Here is a 19,246-nt window from a genome sequence, read left to right as displayed (position 1 = left end):
CGGACATGCGCGATCGACATCTCTCCCAACCATTTGTCAGTTTACACCCACGTACTTATCGTCGGGTTGTAGGACAGTCTAATATCGGTGGCTTCAGCCTACATTCGTTTAATGTGTATGGGGGCCTTAAACTTGGGGTTGTTTTTTTTTTGTACTTCTACTTGGTGTAAAGTTGTCACTGTTTTTCGTTTCCTTTTTCAGAAAGTGAAATCTTCATCGCTCCAAAGCTCAGTAAAACTGTTCAATGGAAGCTTGATCTACTTGACTAGGACAATTCATCTCTGTATCAAAGACTGGCACCACTTCAGACAACAATATACATGGAGTACATGTGGGCATCGCATCCACTTATATTTGCAGACACCACAGCACCCTGCCTTGAGTCGCTGGGGACTCCATCAGTCCATCAGTTAGACGTGTTATATATAGATGATGTTTGTATGTATTATATTTAAAATACATTTTTGGAAATAGGTGTTTTATTATTTAGCACTCTGCTACTTTTAAATGCCTTTTTTTACTCTCCTCTTGTAAAATCTATTATTTCATGTTTGGTCAGTTTTTATGAACTCCATTGCGCACTGATACTATACTTGTCACAACAGAAGGGTAACTAGATTAGGTTTTCCTAAACGCCAGTCCTCATGGCCGCCAACAGATCATGTTTCAGGATTTCCTTATTATTGCACAGGTGAGAGAACCTGTTTCAATTTCTGATACCTTGATGATAATTCCACCACTTCTGCAATACTGAAAAAAAACCTTAAAACGTGATCTGTTGGAGGCCATGAGGACTGGGGTTTGGGAGCACGATCTTAGATGCATATGAAGGTCTGCTGTCTCCTACAAAAAAAATAATGGTTAATGATGCATAATGTGTGATATGTTCTTTTCGGGATACTTTGCAGTTTTGGGTTTATAGCATAGTGACTTGAGATGAGCGGATCAAGCAAAATGCGAAATCGCCTGGCCACGCAGAATTTCCCTGGAAATTTAATTCACAGAGAAGTTATTCTCTGCAAATTTCATGTCACGCCTTATGCTCTGGGGTCTCTTCAGATGCCAAAACATAATATCTAAAAAAAAATAAGAAAACTCTTGTACTTGTTTCACCGCTCACCCCTTGGGCCCCCTGCTCCTCACTGCCACCTGTCTGGTTGTCATTGTATCTACTGCTGTGCTAAAGTCCCCAGGCCTCTTGTACTAGGCTAGGGCTTCCTGCTTTGATAAGCGCAGGAGGGTTCTGCTTTTGCGTCTGCAAAGGTCACGGTGCAGGCTGTGACGCCAGGATGTCTCAGGGTGGGCCACGACCTTTGCCATTTTGCTGAAAAATTTGAGAAGAATTCAATTTCAAATTTATTTGCACATGTCTAATAGTCACGGACAGTGTCTCACCTGTGATGATCCACCTTACAAAAATGAATGTTCATAATATGCATATTATACTTACACCCTGAACCGCATCCCATAATTAATGATCATAGTCTCAGAGGGGAAAAAATATATATATATATATATATATATATATATATATATATATATATATATATATATATATATATATATATATATATATATATATATACACACTACTCAAAAAAATAAAGGGAACACTCAAATAACACATCCTAGATCTGAATGAATGAAATATTCTCATTGAATACTTTGTTCTGTACAAAGTTGAATGTGCTGACAACAAAATCACACAAAAATCATCAATGGAAATCAAATTTATTAACCAATGGAGGCCTGGATTTGGAGTCACCCCCCAAAATTAAAGTGAAAAAACACAATACAGGCTGATCCAACTTTGATGTAATGTCCTTAAAACAAGTCAAAATGAGGCTCAGTATTGTGTGTGGCCTCCACGTGCCTGTATGACGTCCCTACAACGCCTGGGCATGCTCCTGATGAGATTGCGGATGGTCTCCTGTGGGATCTCCTCCCAGACCTAGACTAAAGCATCCGCCAACTCCTGGACAGTCTGTGGTGCAACGTGACGTTGGTGAATGGAGCGAGACATGATGTCCCAGATGTGCTCAATGGGATTCAGGGTCTGGGGAACAGGTGGACCAGTCCATAGCTTCAATGCCTTCATCTTGCAGGAACTGCTGACACACTCCAGCCACATGAGGTCTGGCATTGTCCTGCATTAGGAGGAGCCCAGGGCCAACCGCACCAGCATAAGGTCTCACAAGGGGTCTGAGGATCTCATCTCGGTACCTAATGGCAGTCAGGCTACCTCTGGCGAGCACATGGAGGGCTGTGCGGCCCTCCAAAGAAATACCACCCCACACCATTACTGACCCACTGCCAAACCGGTCATGCTGAAGGATGTTGCAGGCACCAGAGTGCTCTCCACGGCGTCTCCAGACTCTGTCACGTCTGTCACATGTGCTCAGTGTGAACCTGCTTTCATCTGTGAAGAGTACAGGGCGCTAGTGGCGACTTTGCCAATCCTGGTGTTCTGTGGCAAATGCCAAGCGTCCTCCACTGTGTTGGACTATGAGGACAACCCCTATCTGTGGACGTTGTGCCCTCATACCACCCTCATGGAGTCTGTTTCTAACCATTTGTGCAGACACATGCACATTTATGGCCTGCTGGAGGTCATTTTTGGGCTCTGGCTGTTCTCCTCCTGTTCCTCCTTGCACAAAGGCAGAGGTGGCGGGCCTGCTGCTGGGTTGTTGCCCTCCTACGGTCCCCTCCACGTCTCCTGGTGTACTGGCCTGTCTCCTGGTAGTGCCTCCAGCCTCTGGACACTACGCTGACAGACACCGCAAACCTTCTTGCCACAGCTCGCATTGATGTGCCATCCTGGATGAGCTGCACTACCTGAGCAATGTCTGTGGGTTGTAGTCTCAGTCTCATGCTACCACGAGTGTGAAAGCACAACCAACATTCAAACGTGACCAAAACATCAGCCAGAAAGCATTGGTACTGAGATGTGGTCTGTGGTCCCCACCTGCAGAACCACTCCTTTATTGAGGGTGTCTTGATAATTGCCAATAATTTCCATCTATTGTCTATTCCATTTGCACAACAGCATGTGAAATTGATTGTCAATCAGTGTTGCTTCCTAAGTGGACAGTTTGATTTCACAGAAGTTTGATTTACTTTGAGTTATATTCTGTTGTTTAAGTGTTCCATTTATTTTTTTGAACAGTGTATATACACTGTGTGCAGAATTATTAGGCAAGTTGTATTTTAGAGGATTATTTTTATTATTGATCAACAACTATGTTCTCAATCAACCCAAAAGACTCATAAATATCCATCTTCATATTTTTGGAAGTTGGAGTGGTTTTTTTTTAGATTTGGCTATCTTAGGAGGATATCTGTTTGTGCAGGTAACTATTATTGTGCAGAATTATTAGGCAACTTAATAAAAACCAAATATAATCCCATGTCACTTGTTTATTTTCACCATTTAAACCAATATCAGTGCACAAAATTTAGAAATAAACATTTCTGACATGCAAAAACAAAAAACAAACAAATTAGTGATGAATATAGCCCCCTTTCTTTATGATGACACTCAACAGCCTTCCATCCATAGATTCTGTCAGTTGCTTGATCTGTTTTCGATCAACATTGCGTGCAGCAGCCACCACAGCCTCCCAGACACTGTTCCGAGAGGTGTACTGTTTTCCCTCCCTGTAGATCTCACATTTTATGATGGACCACAGGTTCTCTATGGGGTTCAGATCAGGTGAACAAGGGTGCCATGTCATTGTTTTTTCTTCTTTTAGACCTTTACTGGCCAGCCACGATGTGGAGTAGTTGGATGCATGTGATGCAGCATTGTCCTGCATGAAAATCATGTTTTTCTTGAACGATACTGACTTCTACCTGTACCACTGCTTAAAGAAGTTGTCTTCCAGAAACTGTCAGTAGGTCTGGGAGTTGAGCTTCACTCCATCCTCAACCCAAAAAGGTCCCACAAGTTCATCTTTGATGATACCAGCCCCTACCAGTACCCCACCTCCACCTTGCTGGCGTCGGAGTGGAGCTCTCTGCCCCTTACTGATCCAGCCTCTGGCCCATCCATCTGACCCATCAAGAGTCACACTCATTTCATCAGTCCATAAAACCTTTGAAAAATCAGTCTTAAGATATTTCTTGGCCCATTCTTGACGTTTTATCTTATGTTTCTTATTCAAAGGTGGTCGTTTTTTAGCCTTCCTTACCTTGGCCATGTCCCTGAGTATTGCACACCTTGTGCTTTTTGATACTCCAGTAATGTTGCAGTTCTGAAATATGGCAAAACTGATGGCGAATGGCATCTTGGCAGCTTCACGCTTGATTTTCCTCAATTCATGGGCAGTTATTTTGCGCCTTTTTTGGCTAACACGCTTCTTGCGACCCTGCTGGCTATTTGCCATGAAACGCTTGATTGTTCGGTGATCACTCTTCAAAAGTTTGGAAATTACAAGACTGCTGCATTCCTCTGCAAGACATCTCACAATTTTGGACTTTTCAGAGCCCGTCAAATCTCTTCTGACCCATTTTGCCAAAGGAAAGCACACCTTATATAGGGTGTTGATGTCATTAGTCAACACCCCTCCTCATTACAGAGATGCACATCCCCAGATTTACTTAATTGGTAGTTGGCTCTCAAGTCTATGCAGCTTGGAGTAGGACAATATGTATAAAAAGTATCGAAGTGATCAATATACGCATTTGCCTAATAATTCTGCACGCAGTGTATATCTTTTTTATTTATTTTTTTTCAAAATGTGGAATTTTACATAATTGGACAGGAGCCAGTCCATATTCTATTATATTTCTTTTCTGGTACTGCATTGTATAGGAGTAGTTCAGATCAACTATAAGACAAGAAGTTGGATGACATGGCGGCTTATTCAGTTCCTTCTGAAATTGTTTAGAAATTTCATCAAGCATCATCATGCCTCCAAATAGTAAAACATTGTTAAGCACACTTTTATTAAATTATAACTAGCATTAGATAATATAAACTTTTAGATGGACAGCAAAATCACTGTTAATTATCACTGACCTGGTTTCTCGTCACAATTTTTTAACTTGCCTTACCTTGCTTTGCACTGTACCTCTGAGCTGGCATTATTATTAACTAGAAGAGCTTTATTAGCAGGACCTTTAAAGAATAGGCCAAAATTTGTAATTCAGGAGTCTTTATTCAGTTCATGCTACCACACTCCATTGGTCCACTGAGCACCAAAAATACATGGATAACCAGGGGTGGACATACCATTGGTGCAACCTGTGCAGTCGTACAGGGGCCCACGAGGTAAGGGGGCCCATTTCCACCTCCAAAACATGTGGAGTTATGCATTATGATGAGCTACTGCACTGTAAAGGGCTATATATTGCTCTTGCACTGTAAAGGGCGCTATATTGCTCCTGCACAGGGGCCCTCTTCTGTTGTGTCTGCCAGTGTGGATAACTCTGCTCTTTGTACATTGACCTCTGTGTATGTCACAGAAACATGCCCACAGCACTGCCAACAATATCTTTGTTTTAAAAGTATTAAAACCATAATATGCTTCAAGTTATTTTTTTCAGCATGCACAGAAAAAGAAAACAAAATGCACACTATACAAATGGAGATTCACCAACACTTTGTTTGACTCCAAGCCCAAACAACGAGGTATACAGATCTCATGGAGTTTTAGTGAACATATTCGTGCCTACTCCATGAGTCAAGTAAGAAGACAAAGATTTACCACCACCTCTGTATGTACTCATTGCCTCTTTTGTTTCAGCCTCAGACAGTCTTATTTTCATTAAATGTACAGTGGGGAAAATAAGTATTTGATACACTGACGATTTTGCAAGTTTTCCCACCTACAAAGAATGGAGGTCTGTAATTTTTAGCATAGGTATGCTTCAACTGTGAGAGACAGATTCTTTAAAAAAATCCAGAACATCATCGTATGATTTTTACATACTTATTTCATGCAATACAATGCAAATTAATTATTTGATACAATAGAAAAACAGAACTTAATATTTGGTACAGAAACCTTTGTTTGCAATTACAGAGATCAGACATTTCCTATAGTTCTTGACCAAGTTTGCACACACTGCAGCAGGGATTTTAGTCCACTCCTCCATGCAGATCTTCTCCAGATCTTTCAGGTGTAGGCGCTGTCACTGGGCAACATTGAATTTCAGCTCCCTCCAAAGATTTTCTATTGGGTTCAGGGCTGGAGACTGGCTAGACCACTCCAGGACCTTGAAATACTTCTTACGGAACCACTCCTTAGTTGCCTTGGCTGTGTGTGTCGGGTCATTGTCATGCTGGAAGACCCAGCCACGACCCATCTTCAGTGCTCTTACTGAGGGAAGGAGGTTGTTGGCCAAAATCTCACGATACATGACCCTATCCATCCTCCATTCAATACGGTGCAGACGTCCATTACAGAAAAGCACCCCCAAAGTATGAGGTTTCCCCCACCATGCTTCACGGTTGAGCTGGTGTTCTTGGGGTTGTACTCATCCTTCTACTTCCAAACACGGCGAGTGGAGTTGATAACAAAAAGTTCTATTTTGGTCTCATCTGACCACATGACCTTCTCCCATGTCTCCTCTGGATCATCCAGATGGTCATTGGCGACCTTTAAACAGGTCTGGACATGTGATGGCATGAGCATGGGGAGCTTGTGTACCCTGCAGGATTTTAATCCATTATGGCGTAGTGTGTTACTAATGGTAATGTTTGAGACTGTGGTCCCAGCTCTCTTCAGGTCATTGAGCAGGTCCTCCCATGTAGTTCTGGGCTGATTCCTGACCTTTCTCAGAATGATCCCTACCCCACAGGGAGAGATCTTGCATGGAGTCCCAGACAGAGGAAAATTGTGCTAACAGTTGTTGCCTCCTCACCAAGCTGCTTGCCTATTGTCCTGTAGCCCATCCCAGCCTTGTGCAAGTCTTCAATTTTGTCTCTGGTGTCCTTAGACAGCCCTTTGGTCTTGGCTATGGTGGAGAGTTTGGAGTGTTTGGGTGTCTTTTACACAGGTAACAAGTTCAAACAGGTGTAATTAATACAGGTAATGAGTTCAGAATAGGAGGGCTTCACATGTCTGTGAGCCAGAATTCTTGCTGGTTGGTAGGTGATCGAATACTTAATTAAATTTCATTTTATTGCATAAAATATTAAAAAATCATACTGTCACGCTGTAAACGGCAAAACCGGGAAATGGCTGAGTGTTGGGACCCGCACCTGTCCCTGCCACACTTGAGGGGCCCTGACTTTCCCTTATCTCAGGGGTACCTCTGATGGTGAGGAGGCCTGAGCCGCCAGCGCCTCATCTTCTGCGCAGGCCCTGACAGTGACCCCCTCTCCCCCAAGGGAGGAAGACAGTACAAAATAATGATACTGTGACAAGACAGGGAAATACAGACTGGGTAAACAAAAATAGCAGTCACACTAAATGCTCAGCTACAGAGGAAATACAAGGGAGTTAAGGCGGGGGAACTTAAAAGGAGAGAAAGCAGATAAACCTGCAGCAAAACTGCAACCACGATTGCTAAGTAAACCTCCAAGCTCCTATACACAACGCTCCTCCTTCACTCTCCAAGTCAGGCAGAAGAACTGCTCACTGACACCCCAGGAAGTCAAAGTTGAGTCTATATAGAAGGGAAGCGTAGTTAACCCAAATTAGCTGAAAGACCAGAATCTCAGGAAACCCCAGCAACCCAGATTAACTCCTGCACTGCTGGCAAAAAGTAGTAAGTTAATAAACTGGAGAGGAGCTTCGGCCCAGTGTGTGTGAACTATGCCCAGAACGCTGCAGTTATCTGGAACTCTGTCACAGTAACCCCATGACAGTACCCCCACTTTTACGAGGGACCTCTGGAACCTCAGGGCCAGGTTTCTCAGAATGGGCAGCATGAAAGGATCGCACCAACCTGACAGCATGTATGTCAGCCGCTGGTACCCACATCCTCTCCTCAGGACCGTAACCTCTCCAGTGTACCAAATACTGAAGGGAACAAATCGAGAATCTATGACCCTAGAAATCTGGAACTCAAGATTCCCACCCACCAGAACCAAAGAGGGAGGTAGAGGTGATGGATTGTGAGAGGTCACAAATCTTTTGAGTAAGGAATGGTGGAAAACATTATGGATCCTAAATGTGTGGCAAAGCCAGCCGGAATGCAACAGGATTGACGATGGCCTCAATCCTATATGGACCAATAAACCTGGGGCCCAGTTTCCACGAGGGAACACTCAGTTTAATATTCTTAGACGACAACCACACCCAATCGCCCACACATAGGTCCGGACCTCTCACACGTCTCAGATCAGCCTCATTCTTATATCTGGAACCCATCCTCTTCAACTTATTGAGAACCCTTTGCCGTACGGAAGAGCTGGAAGAAGAAAACCGTTCCTCTTCAGGAACACCAGAGAAACCCCTCCTATTAAGAGCTAAATTGTGGATGAAAACCATATGCCCCGAAAAACGAGCACTTACCATTGGCAGAATTTGCAGTAAACAATTGTACTCATGAGTCTACTGGTAAGTACTTAACCCAGTCTGCCTGTTTCTCAGAGATGAAACACCTGAGATAAGTCTCAAGATTTTGATTTACACTTCCCGTTTGACCATTGGATTGAGGATGAAAAGCCGAAGAAAATGACAAATGAATCCCCAGCCGGCTGCTGAAAGCACTCCAAAACTTGGAAATAAACTGCACCCCCAGGTCCAAAACTATATCAGAAGGAATTCCATGCAGTCTTACAATCTCATTGATAAAGATCTGTGCTAGAGTCTTGGTATTAGGTAATGCGGAGAGTGCAATGAAATGCGACATTTTGCTAAACCTGTCTGCAACCACTAGAATAACTGTATTTCCCTCAGCAACAGGTAAATCAGTGATGAAATCAATTGACAAATGAGTCCAAGGTCTATTGGGAATCTCCAGAGGTTGGAGAGAGCCCGACTGGCGAGTACGAGGGGTCTTGGAACCCGCACACACACACACTACAGGCAGTGACATATTCCTGTACGTCCTGATGTACCCCAGACCACCAAAAACGCTGAGTGAGAAGGTCTGTGGTAACCTTACTTCCAGGGTGTCCGGCCAAAACCGAGTCATGATGTTCATTGATGACTAGTGTTGAGCGATACCTTCCGATATCGAGAAATATCGGATAGGATTGGATCGGACCGATACCCAAAAAATATCGGATATCGCCGATTCCGATACCGGAACCAATGCAAGTCAATGGGACACAAATATCAGAATGAAAATAAACCCTTTTCTTTCCTTGTAGGTTAATTCTACATGAAGGAAAACCACTAAGAATAATGTAGAATGTATTGGGGGAGGTGGAGGAGACATTAAAGGCATAGAGGTTTAGCCCAATCAAATGGAATAGCAGGAATTAATATTTTTTTTAAGACGTTCGGAGTTACAAAGATATTGACTGTTAAGTTTTTTATATTTTGTCAGATATTTATGTTTCACTACTTCCATGCTCTTCACCTTCTTTTTTACTTCTCCCACACTTTCTCCTTCATCATCCTCAGCAGCAGCATCTTTTTCATCAACTTCTTCACCTTATTCATCTTCTTCTTCTTCACCTTCTTCCTATTATTCTTTTTTATTACATTCTTCATATTCTTCTTATTCAACTATTATTCTTCATATCCTACTTCGTCATCTTCATATTCTTCTTCATCATATTCTTATTTGTGACAGGCATTCCTGTAGTTGTTATCTATAAAAGTTTGAAGATTAGACCTTCCGTTCTGCCTGTCACAAAAGATTTACAACAGGATTTGTCCGCATTCAGTTTGGCCTGCAGCAGCAGGTATTTTCCAGGGGCACCACGAGGAGGAACGGACTCACCTCCATACACTGCTTAGTCGTCTTCTGCTTATAATTTAGATAATATATTTTGCTATGATTTTTAGTCTTATGCTTAATGTTCTTCTTTTTGTTCTGCAGCGTCTTGTTCTTCTGCTTCTTGGTCTTCTGTCTCTTGTTCTTCTGTATCTTGGTGGTTGTCTTCTTGTTCTTTGTCCTCTTGGTCATCTTCTTCAGGGTCATCTTCTTGGTCTTCTTTGGGGTGGTCATCAGGGTCGTCTTCAGGGTCGTCGTCTTCTTCGGGGTGGTCTTCAGGGTCCTCGTCTTCTTCGGGGTGGTCTTCAGGGTCGTCGTCTTCGGGGTCCTCATCTTCGGGGTGGTCTTCAGGGTCGTCGTCTTCAGGGTCGTCATCTTCGGGGTCCTCGTCTTCTGGGTGGTCTTCAGGGTCGTCGTCTTCGGGGTCGTCGTCTTCGGGGTGGTCTTCAGGGTTATCGTCTTCGGGGTGGTCTTCAGGGTCATCTTTGGGGTCCTCGTCTTCTTCGGGGTGGTCTTCAGGGTCGTCGTCTTCGGGGTCCTCGTCTTCTTCGGGGTGGTCTTCAGGGTCGTCTTCTTCAGGGTCATCGTCAGGGAGATCCAGAGTGATTACCAAAAACCATTTCAAAAAGCTTGAACTTGGAAATGTAGCAGAAGGTACAAGAAGGCTGAGGAACTGCCGAGAACCAACTGACGGTACTGGAACAAAGATGGGTAGCAGAAGGTACAAGAGCCAATGGAACTACCGAGGACCAGCTGATGGTACTGGAACCCGGTTACTAAGCAGGAGGTACCTGTGCCAGAAAGCACTACCAAGGACCAGCAGACGTTGGTGGAACTCGGATACCGAGAAGGAGGCACCTAAGCCAAAGGCACTGCCTGGAACCAGCTGATGTTACTGGAACCCAGGGGGACATATTCAAGATTGACTTCCAAAAACCAGCTAATGGTACTGGAACTCAGATAGGCAGCAGAAGGTACACATGAAAAAAAAAGTTGCAAGGCCGCGAGCCGGCCGGAGTTACCGAAACCCACAGTCCTACAGGGGGTGCTTGTCCTATTGGCACTATGGAGCCAGCCTTCATTGCCAGATCCCGCAGCCCACATAGGAGTCAACTAAAGTGCAGGCACCATAGAGTCGGCTAACCCGACCGCAACGCGACAGGACAACGTATTGGAGGCAAAGTGACACTACCTGGAAACAGCTGGCGTGCTGGTACCAGGCTGGGAAGGAGGGAGTACCCGTGCCAAAGACACTGCTGGGAAACAGCTGGCGGTGCTGGAACCCAGGGTAAATAAAAACAGAGTGGAGCCAGAGGCCTAATTGGAGCAAGTTTAAAATCCGTAGTAGTGTCAATGTGGACAGAGCAGGAGAAATTGACGGACACACATCAGGGGATCAGCTGACGTTACTGAACCCCAATAACACTGGAGCAAGTGTTGACTGTGCAGACGGCACTTCTGAGCAGCAACTGGTGGTGTTGGAGCCCAGGGTAAATACTGAAAACAGAGAGGAGCCAGAGGTCTAATTGGAGCAAGTTTAAAATCAGTAGTAGTGTGAATGTGGACAGAGCAGGAGAAATTGCCGGACACACAGCTGGGGATCAGCTGACATTACTGAACCCCAATAACACTGGAGCAAGTGTTGACTGTGCAGATGGCACTTCTGAGCAGCAACTGGCGGTGTTGGAGCCCAGGGATTACAGTTCAGGTGGTAGAAACATGAACACAACAGGAGACCTGGATACTGTTGACAACCAATTTTTTAATCTGGAAGAGGACTGGCAAATTCATGCGAGATCCAGGCCTTTGTACATTTTCAGAAAAGTAAGCCGGTCAACGTTATCGGAGGATAGTCGGATGCGACGGTCTGTTAGTACACCACCTGCGGCACTAAAGACGCATTCAGATAATACACTAGCAGCAGGGCAAGCCAGCACCTCCAATGCATACTGGCTAAGCTCTGGCCATGTATCCAGCTTAGAGACCCAAAACTTGAAAGGGGAAGAGCCGTCTGGGAGTACACGGAGAGGGCAAGACATGTAGTCTGTCACCATCTGACAGAAACGTTGCCTCCTGCTAACTGGAGCCGTCTGTGATGGTGTAGACATTTGTGGCGGGGACACAAAACTTTGCCACATTTGGGCCATACTGGTCTTGCCTTGTGCTAAGGCGCTGCTTCTGCTCCCTCTTTGTGCAGAGCTTCCTCCACTGCCTCGATGTACTGAGCTGCTTTGTAAAGCACTAGCAGCACTGCTCTCGGGTGGAATGGAGAACATGATGGAATGCACCAGTGTGTCTTGGTACTCCCGCATTTTACGCTCCCGGTTCAACGGTGTTATGAGGCTTTGTAAGTTGTCCCGGTAGCGAGGATCTAGGAGGGTGGACACCCAATAATCAGCTGTGTTGAGAATGTGGGCGATGCGGCGGTCGTTTCTCAGGCACTGCAGCATGAAATCAACCATGTGCTACAGACTGCCAACTGGCCAAGAAACGCGGTCCCCTGCTTGAGGCGTGATCTCTGCCTGCTCTGCATCACCCCACCCTCGCTCTAGATACTGACTACTAGAGCATTGTGTACCTCCCTCCTCTGGACAGATGTCTTCCTCTTGCATTGACTCCTCCTCATCCTCCTCACAAAGTGTCCCCTGCCTAGGCCTTTGTGAGGAACCACGTTGATTAGTCTGTACAGAAGCAGATGGCATTTGTGACTCCTCATCCTCCACCTCTTCCAAAACCTCCTCCCTTAGTGCTTGCAGTGTTTTTTCAAGTAGGCAGATAAGGGGGATAGTCATGCTGACTAGTGCATCATCTGCACTCGCCATCCGCGTGGAATAATCGAAGGCACGCAAAACGTGGCAGATGTCCTTCATAGAGGCCCACTCAGTGGTGGTGAAGTGTGAACGGCGCGCAGTGCGACTTGTTTGCGCCTGCTGCAGCTGGTACTCCATTACTGCTGCCTGCTGCTCACACAACGTCTCCAAGAGAGCGCTGTGGCAGCGTGCAGTGCCGGCCAGCGGAGGGTGCCAGGTGGTGGTGACCAGGAGGTGATCAGGAGGACCGGTAAGAGGCGACCGGAGGGACAAGCGCACTGTGATAGCGTGCAGCGTCCCTAGAGGAGGTGAGTGAGGGGCAGGAGGCCGCGATAAGCGGCCCTACTGAACCCAAGTGTGTACTGTACTGTATTGTATTTGTATCTGTATTGTATTTGTATCTGTATTGTAATTGTATTGTATTCCCTAGTCCATATTTAATTGATTACCCCCCCGTCCATATTTAATTGATCACCCCCGTCCATATTTAAATTGATTCCCCTGAACACCCCCGTCCATATTTAACTGATCCCTCTGACCACATTAACCCCTTAATAACATCTGACGTACTAATACGCGTCTGTGCCCTGGGACTTAAGAGCCAGACCCGTATTAGTACGTCATCGCGATCGCGCCCGCACACAGGCTGTGCGGGCGCGATCGCCGCCGGGTGTCAGCTGATTGTCACAGCTGACACCCGGTACTATGTGCAGGGAGCGGTCACGCACCGCTCCCAGCACATTAACCCCCGCGATGCTGCGATCGAAGTCGATCGCGGCATTGCGGGGGCAAGGGGAGGTGATCGGCGATACTCACCTCCTCTTCCGGCTTCCAGCGCAGTCTGCAAAGGCTTCCCGGGTGTTGCCATGACGACCCGATGTCGTCATGACAACATCCGGGTCACCAGAGAGCAGGAAGATTGCTTGGACATGCGCAGTGCATCTCCAAGCAATCTTCACACTGTGCACTTCTGACAGCCTTCATGGCATAGGGATGGTGCTCCATTCCTGTGCCATGCAGGCGATCAGAAAAAAAAAGTGAAAGTCCCAGAGTGGGACAAAGTAATAAAGTGTATAAACTGTGTGAAAGTGGAAAAAAAAAAAAAAAAAAAAATGTGCAAAAATATTATAAAAAAATTAAAAAAATAATACACCAAAAATAAAAATATAATGTACCCATCAATAAATATTATTATAAAAAAAATAAAAAAAAAACAATAAAAGTACACATATTTGGTATCGCCGCGTCCGGAACAACCTGACCTATAAAACTGTCCCACTAGTTAACCCCTTCAGTGAACACGGTAAAAAAAAAAAAAAAAAAAACAAGCAAAAAACAATGCTTTATCACCATACCGCCAAAAAAAAAGTGGAATAACACGCGATCAAAAAGACGCATATAAATAAAAATGATATCGCTGAAAACGTCATCTCGTCCCGCAAAAAACAAGCCGCCATATAGCTCCATCAGCCGAAAAATAAAAAAGTTATAGCTCTCAGAATAAAGCGATACTAAAAAATATTTTTTTCTATAAAATAGCTTTTATTGTGTATAAGCACCAAAACATAGAAAAATGATACAAATGTGGTACCGCTGTAAACGTACTGACCCGAAGAGTAAAGCTGCCTCATCAATTTTACCACACGCGGAACAGAATAAAAAAAAACAAAAAAAAACAATTCCTGAATTGTTGGTTTTTGTTTATTCTGCCTCCCAAAAATCGGAATAGAAAGCGATCAAAAAATGTCACGTGCCTGAAAATGGCACCAATAACAACGTCAAGTCATCCCGCAAAAAACGAGCCGTCACATGACTGTCTGCCAAAATCTGGAAAAATTATAGCTCTCAAAATATGGCGATGCAAAAACTAGATTTTACAAAAAATGCGTCTTTTAGTGTGTGACAGCTGTCAGTCATAAAAACCCCATATGATTCTGGCATTGCTGTAATCACACCGACCCGAAGAATAAAGTCGTCTAATCACTTATACCGCACAAGGAACGGCGTCAAAAATAAACTCTTGAGTTAGGATTGGGCTAGGGTTAGGGCTGGGTTAGGGCTGGGTTTGGGGCTAGGGTTGTGCTGGGGCTAGGGTTGTGCTGGGGCTAGGGTTGTGCTGGGGCTAGGGTTGTGCTGGGGCTAGGGTTGTGCTAGGGTTAGGGCTGGGGTTGGGATTTTTTTCAAAAGTAAGAAAAAAAGATGACGATATGGCGACTAGTGTTGAGAGCAAGTGCTCGCTACTTGAGTTTGCATCGGGTGCTCTGGTATGCATTTAGTATCGTGGGTATTTGAGTGACATGCTCGAGTCTCTGCCCCATATGCTTCGCGGCCAAAAAACTTTACGGGGATTGCCTGCCATGCACGAGCGATCCCCGCATGTTTTTTTTTGGGTGTCTAATAACCGTGAAACATGCGGAGCAGGGACTCGAGCATGTCACTCGAGCACACGCTGTACATGGTGCATACCTGAGTACCCGATGCAAACTCAAGTAGCGAGCACTTGCGCTCAAGAATAATGAAAACTTATTCAATATGATGACCTAATGTAAACAAATAATGTGCCGTACCTCTGGGTTCAAAATGTTCACTATACACCTTAATAAAATCTTTGAGGGGTATAGTTTCCAAAATGGGGTCACTTGTGGGGGAGCTCCAATGTTTGGGCACACAGGGACTCTCTAAATGCAACATGGTATCCGCTAACAAATTGAATGGAAAATCGGCTCAAATTGTTAGCGGACACCACATTGCGTTTGGAGAGCCCCTCTGTGCCCAAACTTTGGAGCTCCCCCACAAGTGACCCCATTTTGGAAACTAGACCCCCCAAGGCACCTATCTAGATGCATAGTGAGCACTTAGAACCCCCAGGTGCTTCACAAATTGATTCGTAAAAATGAAAAAGTGAAAAAAAAAACACTTTTTCATTTTTATGAATCAATTTGTGAAGAACCTGGGGTTCCAAGTGCTCACTATGCATCTAGATAGGTGCCTTGGGGGGTCTAGTTTCCAAAATGGGGTCACTTGTGGGGGAGCTCCAATGTTTGGGCACACAGGGACTCTCCAAATGCAACATGATATCCGCTAACAAATTGTCGGCTCAAATTGTTAGCGGATATCATGTTGCATTTGGAGAGTCCCTGTGTGCCCAAACATTGGAGCTCCTCCACAAGTGACCCCATTTTGGAAACTAGACCCCCCAAGGCACCTATCTAGATGCATAGTGAGCACTTGGAACCCCTAGGTGCTTCACAAATTAATTCGTAAAAATGAAAAAGTGTTTTTTTTTTCACTTTTTCATTATTACGAATCAATTTGTGAAGCACCTGGGGGTTCCAAGTGCTCACTATGCATCTAGAAAGGTGCCTTGGGGGGTCTAGTTTCCAAAATGGGGTCACTTGTGGGAGAGCTCCAAAGTTTGGGCACACATGGGCTCTCCAAACACAACATGGCGTCCGCTAATTATTCAAGCAAATTTTACAATCAAAAAGTCAAATAGCGCTCCTTCCCTTCCGAGCCCTGCCGTGCGCCCAAACAGTATTTTTTCCCCAAATATTGGGTATCTGCGTGCCCAGGGGAAATTGCACAACAAATTTTGGGGTCCATTTTTTCTTGTTACCCCTGTGAAAATAAAAAAAATTGGGTCTAAATTAACATTTTTGTGAAAAAAGTTAAATGTTCATTTTTTTCTTCCACATTCAAAAAATTCCTGTGAAGCACCTGAAGGGTTAATAAAGTTCTTGAATGTGGTTTTGAGCACCTTGAGGGGTGCAGTTTTTAGAATGGTGTCACTTTTGGGTATTTTCTGTCATAAAGACCTCTCAAAGTGACTTCAAATGTGATGTGGTCCCTAAAAAAATGGTTTTGTAAATTTTGTTGGAAAAATGAGAAATCGCTGGTCAACTTTTAACCCTTATAGCTCCCTAACAAAAAAAAATTTTGGTTCCAAAATTGTGCTGATGTAAAGTAGACATGTGGGAAATGTTATTTATTAACTATTTTGTGTGACATATCGCTCTGATTTCAGGGCTTAAAAATTCAAATTTTGAAAATTGCAAAATTTTCAAAATTTTCGCCAAATTTCCGTTTTTTTCACAAATAAACGCAAGTGATATCGAAGAAATTTTTCCACAATCATGAAGTACAATATGTCACGAAAAAACAATCTCAGAATCAGGGGGATCCGTTGAAGCGTTCGAGAGTAATTACCTCATAAAGTGACAGTGGTCAGAATTGTAAAAATTGGCCCGGTCATTAACGTGCAAACCACCCGCGGGGCTTAAGGGGTTAAATTGACCCCCCCGTCCTCATTTAATTGATCCCCGACCACCCCCCGTCCATATTAAAGTGATCCCCCTGACCACATTTAAATGATTGACCCCCCCCAGCCCATAATTGATTGATCCCCCTTGTCCTATTTAATAGATTCCCCTTGTCCACTTTTACTCATCCCCAGTCCCTATCTATTTGCCTTATCCCCCACCATATTTAATTAACCCCTGTCCATAATTAATTGATTGATTCCCCAGACCACAATTAATTATTTCCCCAGTCCATATTTATTGATATTATTGATACTTATTGATCCCCAGTCCTTAGTTAATTGACCCACCGTCCATACCTATTTATTTGCTTTACCCCCATCCTATTTAATTAAACCCCCTGTCCATAATTAATTGATTGATTCCCTAGTCCACAATTAATTATTTCCCCAGTCCATACTTATTGATCCCAGTCCATAGTTAATTGACACACTGTCCATACTTAATTAATCCACCTGACCCACTCAGCTGATCCCCCGTCCATACTTAATTGATCCCCCGTCCATACTTAACTGATCCCGCGCCGATATCTAATCGATACACTTGCACATCCCTAATTGATCCCCGTCCATACACCTATATATAAATAATTGTGTTTTGTACTTGTACATATATACTGACTGTATCCCCATATTTAGAATGACGTCCATGTTGGCCGGAGCCGTGCAGTGTACATCTTGCGCAATGTATGCATTCCCTGAGCTACCGCTCAGGGATCCATACTGCTGCGAGAGATGTGAGCATATCGTGCACTTGGAAGCCCAAATCCTGGATCTAAGTGCTCAGATAGCGGTACTGAGGAGCATCGACAACATGGAACGGAGTTTGCTGCTCACCGAGCAGACACTCAATGGGTCAACACTGGGGGTGGAGCTTAGTGGGGAAGCGCAGGCTGAACAGGCAGGGAGCTGGGTAACAGTTAGAAGGGATAGAGGGAAGAAGTATAGGAAGGCTGGTTCAGAACCGGCATTATTGGAGCACGACAGATCCTCTGACCACCGGGGGAGTGTATGCTCCAGTAATGAGGGGGAGGGGGGAAGTGTAGGGCAGGCTAGACAGGTCCTGGTAGTGGGTGACTCTATTATTAGGGGGACAGACAGGGCAATCTGTCACAAAGACCGGGATCGCCGAACGGTGTGCTGCCTCCCTGGCGCTCGAGTCCGGCACATCGCGGATCGGGTTGACAGGTTACTGGGTGGGGCTGGCGAAGACCCAGCGGTCATGGTCCACATTGGCACCAATGACAAAGTGAGTGGTAGATGGAGGGTCCTTAAAAATGATTTCAGGGATCTAGGTAGGAAGCTTAGGGCAAGGACCTCCAAGGTAGTTTTCTCAGAAATACTACCAATCCCGCGAGCCACACAGGAGCGCCAACGGGAGGTTAGGGAGGTGAATAAGTGGCTAAAGAGTTGGTGCAAGGCAGAAGGGTTTGGGTTCATGGAGAACTGGGCCGACTTCGCTGTCGGCTACAGGCTCTACCGTAGGGACGGGCTGCACCTCAATGGGGAGGGTGCAGCGGTGCTGGGGAAGAAGATGGCTAATAGGTTGGAGGAGTTTTTAAACTAGAGACGGGGGGGGAAACCAAGGAAATAGGTGGGATGTGAGGCAAGCAAGGGGGAAGGGGAGAAGTGAATATAATGAGGGTGGAGAGGGGGGTGGGGATAGTACAGTTAGATCGTTAGAGAAGAATAGGATGCTAAATAACCCCAAAGTTTTATCTTGCATGCTGACCAATGCAAGAAGCCTGAGCAATAAGGCGGATGAGCTGCGGGCGCTTATATCGGAGGAGAGGTATGACATCGTAGGTATAACAGAGACTTGGCTAGACGATAGCTACGACTGGGCGGTAAATTTAACAGATTATAGTTTATTTAGAAGGGACCGGAAACAGGGGAAGGGCGGAGGAGTCTGCTTATATGTAAGGTCACGTCTAAAGCCCAGACTAAGGGAAGATATAGGAGAGGGAGAAGAGGGGGTCGAGTCCATGTGGGTAGAGATAGAGGGGGCAAAAAATAATAATAAAATATTACTGGGGGTCTGCTATAAGCCACCTAATATAACAGAGGAGAATGAGAAACTGCTATTAGGACAAATAGACAAAGTAGCAAAACATAATGAGGTGATTGTAATGGGGGACTTCAACTACCCGGATATTGACTGGGAAACAGAAACCTGTAGATCGCAGAAAGGAAAAAGGTTCTTGACAAATATCAAGGATAATTATCTCTCCCAACTAGTGCAGGAACCAACGAGAGGGAAGGCAGTGTTGGACTTAAT

At 44.8% G+C, this 19,246-nt stretch overlaps 1 protein-coding gene across 1 annotated transcript in view; it reads left to right on the top strand.

Moving 5' to 3' along the window:
• Nucleotides 1-5,528, top strand: part of ELP1 (elongator acetyltransferase complex subunit 1) — a 128,468-nt gene extending 122,940 nt beyond the window's left edge. The window contains exon 37 of the mRNA XM_073636918.1: nt 202-5,528. Coding sequence (XP_073493019.1) covers nt 202-269 — 68 coding nt within the window. The 3' untranslated portion in view covers nt 270-5,528. The remainder of the gene's footprint in view (nt 1-201) is intronic.
• Nucleotides 5,529-19,246: the final 13,718 nt, after the last annotated feature.

Source organism: Phyllobates terribilis, unplaced genomic scaffold, assembly GCF_046119375.1.
Source record: "Phyllobates terribilis strain yellow unplaced genomic scaffold, ASM4611937v1 Scaffold_1__5_contigs__length_1240528914, whole genome shotgun sequence".
In the NCBI taxonomy this organism is placed as follows: Eukaryota; Metazoa; Chordata; class Amphibia; order Anura; family Dendrobatidae; genus Phyllobates; species Phyllobates terribilis.
This window is presented reverse-complemented; position numbering and strand designations above follow the sequence as displayed.